This window comes from Myotis davidii, unplaced genomic scaffold (genome assembly GCF_000327345.1).
Source record: "Myotis davidii unplaced genomic scaffold, ASM32734v1 scaffold79, whole genome shotgun sequence".
Classification (NCBI taxonomy): Eukaryota; Metazoa; Chordata; class Mammalia; order Chiroptera; family Vespertilionidae; genus Myotis; species Myotis davidii.
In genome coordinates, this window is record NW_006294339.1 from 1,579,577 (window position 1) to 1,585,872 (window position 6,296).

Genomic DNA, 6,296 nt, shown 5'->3' on the forward strand with positions numbered 1-6,296 from the left:
CCCCCTTCAGGGTGGGGGTCCTCACTGGGGTGCCTGACCAGCCTGGATGAGTGGCTGAGGGCTGTTTTCAGGTGAGCCAAGCCTGCCATTGAAGCTCCCAGTCTCTCCTATTTTTCTTTTCTTTTTCTTTTTAATTCTGGGATTTATTTTCCTTCTGTAATTGAAACTTTGTTGTGGCTCCAGCTCCTAGGCCAGCTGGCTGAAAGCAGGTATCTGAGGTTTGTTTAGCTTCTATAATTGCAACATTGTTGCTTAGAGTGCAGCTCAGAGCTGGGCCGCAGCAGGCGGGGAACCTTGGCTTCCTCCATCACTGGAGCAAGTAAGCCTCCTGTTCGCTTCAGCTGCGTGGCTGCCAGCCACCATCTTGGTTGGCAGTTAATTTGCATATCGCCCTGATTAGCCAGTGGGAAGCGTAGCGGAGGTATGGTTAATTGCCATGTTTGTCTATTATTAGATAGGATTATTCTTGATAAAGCTGGAAAAAAAAATTTAATTGAAAAGAAATAACCTGGGCCCTGAACAGTGTTGCTAGATGGTTAGAGCATTGGCCCACACCTAAGGATTCAATTCTCAGTGAAGGGCACATAACTGGGTTGCAGATTTGATCCCTGACCCCAGTTGGGGTGGGTGCTGGAGGCAGTCAATTGATGTGTCTCTCTGACATGGATGGTTTCTCTCTTTCCTTCTCCCTCCCTCTCTCCCTCTCTGTCCCCCTCGCTTCTCCTCCCTCCTTTCCTCCCTCCTTTCTGCTCTCTCTAAAAATTAGTCGGAAAAAATATCCTCGGTTGAGGATTAAATAAAAGGAATGGCCTGGAAAGCTTGAACAAGTAAATCAGAATCACAGGGAGGTAGAACTCAGGCTTCAGTATTTTTTAAAGCTGAGTAGGTGATTAATAATATGCAGCCAAAGAGAATCATTTTTTAAAATATATTTTTTAAGATAAATATTATTGGATCTTTGCCCTTTATTCAAGTAAATACAAAAATTTATGTCCTTTTTACATTATTTGACTACTGATTTGGAAACTGGAAAATAATAGGTCATGTTAAGGGAGAAGAACTGATGTTGCCATGTCTCCTTTTTCAGAATTGTCTGACTTAGCAAAGTTGATGAAAAACTTGTCTGAAATGATTGTCTCATTATTGTGATGCTTTAAATTAGTTGAGACTGTTTTTTTGGCTTTACATTCCTGAGTTTTTTAGGCCAGACTGAAGGATGCAAGAAATAGAGACAGTGTGACTCCCTAGAATTCTTTATAAGACATTGCGTATATGGTACTCTGAGTGGTCAGTTAGTTATAAGAAGAGGTTGTGGGGGTTTTTTTGGGGGGGGCGGGTATTTTTGCATTTACATATATATATTACTTATTTTGATCTCTTGACTCAATGAGAGGGAATGGTTTTCTTAAGGCTCACAACTAGATGACATCAGACCCTGACACTGTATCCTTGGACTATTTGATTCCAAAGTACTAGTGTGTATCTTTCCACTACATCTCATTGTCTCTATTTGAGTATCTTAGTTCTTTCTCTCCCTTTCTAGTCCCAACACAGAGGGCTTTCTTGCCATAGAATTTCCAACTCTGTCATCACAATTTGCTCTTTTGTCACAATCCATTTCTTGAACCTTCTGCTTCTCCACAACTAGGATTCTTAGATTTATGGGGCACCTCATTCCCAGACTCTGGGGTTATCTACCAAGCTGTGGTTCCCATGCAAACTTGAGGCTATATTTTATATAAGATATTATAAAGCTGTTTGGAATCAACCAATTGTGGTAAATGAAGTCTGACTGAAATCATTGTTAAGTAATTTCCCCCTTACAATCTTTTTTGTTTCACATAATATTTCAGTGTGTTTCCAAATCTAAGAGAATGTAAGAAAAGGTTCAGGGTGATTAAAAAGAGGTGAACACTTGGAAAATGTTATTATTCAATTACTGCTTATATATGTGAATACATAGTCATGACCAATGTGTATGCATGTATATTATATATAAATAGTTTTTAAAACATTTTGTAAAGAAATAGCATTGTTATTTCTGCAATCTTACAAATGCTTAGTATGTGCCCTTGTGTCACTTGGCACACATCAGTACTATAGTCTAGTTTGTATTAGATCTTGTAGCATATCATATCAATGGTTGAAATGTCAGTCATGATGCAGCCCTTCATTTCCTCAAAGCTGCATTTCCTACCTAAATACTGTATGTTCATATAAAACCTAGTTTCTGAGTAATAAATTTTTTAAGTATTTATTTTTGTTTCATCCTGCATAATGTTACTGCCAAAAAATACCTGTCTTCCAATTTAATGAGATTATATCTCTCTGAATGACATGGTTTTGTTTTTGTGGTGTTTTTTTTAACATATTTTTAAACCTTATTATAAAATAAGATGGATACAAAGACCATAAATAACAAATGTATAGTTTAGTGAGTGAAAATAAGGTGAACACATTTGAGACCATCACTCTGATTAATAAATAGAAATTTGTCAGCTACCCTAAAGCTCTTCCATGTGTCCAATTCTGATTACAACTCCCTCCTTCTTCACAAAAGTACCTCTATTCTGACTTTATAATAATAATTATGTCCTTGCTTTTTTATATATAGTGTTATGACCCAACTATTTATCTCTAGTTAATCTTGTCCATTTTTCAAAATTTTGTCTTTTGAGTATCTTTTAATTTACAGGTTCCCTCTCCATTCCTTTCTTTTCCTTATGATTTGTTTATTAAAGAATCCAGCTTTTTTTTGACTTGTAGAATTTCCCTCAATCTGGATTTTCAAGACTGTATACTCTTGGTGCATATTTCCCTGTGTTTGAATTTTATACAGATTGGTAGCTGGATGGGAAACTTAATCACATTCATGTTTGATATATTTGAATGGACCCTTAAGGTGTCATGCTCTTTCATTAAGGAAGTATATAATGTCTGGTTGTTATCTATTCTGTGATGTTAACAGGTGTTGAAACTTAATACCTAGTTCCATTAATCCATTGGAGATTATGGTGCTATTCTAATAATTTCTCTTTCACTTATTAGTTGGATTACTTTTATAAAGAGCCACTTCTTATTATGTACATTTGGTTACCCAATGGTACATGAACCATAGTTTAAGTTAAGTGTATTAACCTTTATAAATGGGAAATTCCTAGATGGTCTTAATTTTGAGCAGAACCTCTCAATGCTGACTGGGAGCTTAATAAATCAGGAAAATTAATTTATACATTTATGTGATGAATACTTACTGAGTTTTTATTGTGAGGCACACATAATGCCAGCTGTTGGGATACAGTGGTGAATGGGTCAGTGTAGTTGGGGGAGGGGTGGTTATGATAATGGCTATGAAAAAGATGTTTCAGAGGGATCTGACTTAGATTGGTGGGTCAGAGAAGGCCTTGCTAAAGAAGTATTGTTTAACTTGAATTGGGAAGGTTGAGTAGAAATTAGTCAAAGAAAGAGAGGAAGATTTCAGTGAGAGGATATTATAAATAACTAGAAGCCCGATACACGAAATTCATGCAAGAGTAGGCCTTCCTTCCCCCGGCTGCCGGCACCAGCTTCCTTCTGGCACCTGGGACCTGGGCTTTCCTTGCAGCCCCAGCTTCGTCCAGAAGGTTGTCCTGAAGGATGTCCAGTCTAATTAGCATATTACGTTTTTATTATTATTAATGGCCTTTTCCTGGGAAAGAGCTTGGCTTATTGAAAGATCAGGAAAATAGCCCATGTGGCTATAACATTGTATGTTAGGGGGAGAGGGTTACCTTAAGAGGTAGATAAAAGCCTAATCCCAAGGCAAGATCTTATAGATAATATTAAATAAATTGAGATTTATTTTAGGTGCAATGTAGAAAATTTTACCCACAGGCTCATAGTAGGGTCTGAGCCTATATAATGCACTAGAAGCCCTGTGCATGAAATTCGTGCACGCATAGGGTCCCTAGGCCTAGCTGGTGATCAGGGCTGATCTGTGGGGCGATCGGGGGGGCCCCCTGCTGGCACCCGCCTTGGCTCGCCTGGGGCCTGCAGGCTGGAGGTAGCTCCAGCGTTGAGCATCTGCCCCCTGGTGGTCAGTGCGCATCATAATGACCAGGGATGACTATTGCATCTGCATAGGATGACTATTCTGATTTGTTTTAAGCTATCCTGGATGCCATCTATACAAATAATATTTGGATAGAGAAAGTTAGAGGGTTGAGAAGAACCTAAAAGCTAATTTTCTGGCTCTGTTCAAAGGTGTCTGGAGAAGCCAACGAAACTCAGATTGCAGAAGCATTGAAGCGGTACAGTGAACGAGCATTCTTTGTCCGGGAAGCTCTATTTCACCTTTTTAGTCTGACTCATGTGATGGAAAAAACAAAGCCAGAAATTTTAAAGGTAAGAATAAGAAACTGGATGTGAAAAATTTGAAATGATCTGCCTGGATAGATGATGGTTTTGTAAAGAAAACTAGTGAAAATCTGCATTTAGCCTTTGACTCTTTTTTGTAATAGGATTGATGATGTATGACTTCAGTTATTAGCAGTAAATGAGAAAGAGGGAAGATAATTGCATAATGTTTTTGAAATTATATAGCAGTCTCATTAAGTAGTATGAATGCCTTCCAGATGATATTTAACTACCTAAAACCAGTAACCAGTGTGATATTGTCTCACCAGTTGTAGTAGAAAATGGAAGTATATGACTTGAATCAGGACACTGCAATAGGTATTAGCCCTGGATAGCTTCCATATAGGCTCTTTTTAGAAATACAACATTGGAATTCCAATGCCATTTATAAACCTCCTGTGCTTTCATAACTAAGCCATGTTATTTTAACCAAGACAGCTTTTAAAGGGCAAGTAAGGAAGATTCTTAATTTTGTTGATTGCTTAGGGCAGTGTTTGTTAGAATGTGGTCTTTGTCTACCAGAAGTCTAGTGTATTGCCTATTTTAAAAAGCAGATTTGTGAACCCCACCCCAAGAAATTTAGATTCAGTAGGGGAATCTGCAAGGGAAGTGATGGGAAGAGATTAACCAAAGAATTTATACATATCCCATCCACACAGACAATAGGGAGGTGAAGGCCTGGGGAAGGGGAGGGGAGGGGAACAGGGAAAAGGTGATCAATGGGGAAAAATGGGGACATCTGTAATACTTTCAACAATAAAGATAAATTTTAAAAAAGATAATCCTTATACACATTCATTTTTAAAACCAGTATATTATATTTGTTATCTCATTTAGTGGGTACCACAGTCCCAACTGATAAGTTGTACCTTCTATTTTATAGATTGTGTAACTGAGGGTCTGTGAGGTTTAATAACAATAAGTTAGTGGCACAACCAGAAATGACTTAACCTTCAGGGTTCTTAAATTTTGAGGATGGGGTGCATGAATAGGACCAAGTACATTTCAGACCCTAGGATATTATCCCCAATAGCTATCATCTGCTCAATACATACCAGAGGACATTGGCACTTGGCATATGCCTTATCTATTTTTCTTTTAGGACCAAAGGACTAGATTTCTAGTCCTGATCTGAAATATTTACTCATTCATTCATTCATTCATTCAATTCATTCATCAGCGAATGATAGAGAAAAAAATATAGGCAGTTATTTTAAGAGGTTTTGCTACAATGGGGAGCAAAGGAAAAAAGGTGGTAGTTGGCTGAGGAAATGGGTGACAAACTAGCTTTATATGATGATATGAATGACCTAGTACAGAATTTTAAAATATATATTTTTATTTATTTTAGAGAGAGAGAAACATCAATGTGAAAGTGAAACATGGATCTGTTGCCTCCCATACACAACCCGACCGGGGATCAAACCTGTAATCTGGGTATGTGCCCTGACCAGGAATCAAACCAGTGACCTTTCGGTACAAGGGACAGCACTTAACCAATTGATCCACACTGGCCAGGGCATTTACTGCAGAACTTTATTTTTTTATTTTTATTTTTCAGATGCTAAAAAGTAATATCAATTTATTATTGTCATTGAAACAGAGCCAAAGAGGTTGGGGCATATGCCCGATGTTGCACAGCTGGTAGCGGCAATGCCGGAATCCCTCCCATACCAACTTCCACAGACTTTTATTAATGCTAACGAAAGGAATGTACCCATGAATTTCATTTCCTATTGCTTTGCAGGAAGCCAGTCAATTCAGTTGGTTAGAGCACCATGCTAATGAGGCCAAGGTCACTGACTCGGCCTCTTAACGGTTATCTTTAGCTTTGTATTTCTGAAGTTTCCTTCTCTTTCTCACCCCCAGAAAAAGGACTCCCGTAGAACAAAACTTTGCCT

The 6,296-nt window shown here is 38.2% G+C and overlaps 1 protein-coding gene across 1 annotated transcript in view; it reads left to right on the plus strand.

Moving 5' to 3' along the window:
* Positions 1 to 6,296, plus strand: part of ZYG11B (zyg-11 family member B, cell cycle regulator) — a 99,065-nt gene that overhangs the window by 64,891 nt on the left and 27,878 nt on the right. Inside the window, 1 exon segment of the mRNA XM_015566986.1 lies at positions 4,243 to 4,383. Coding sequence (XP_015422472.1) covers positions 4,243 to 4,383 — 141 coding nt within the window.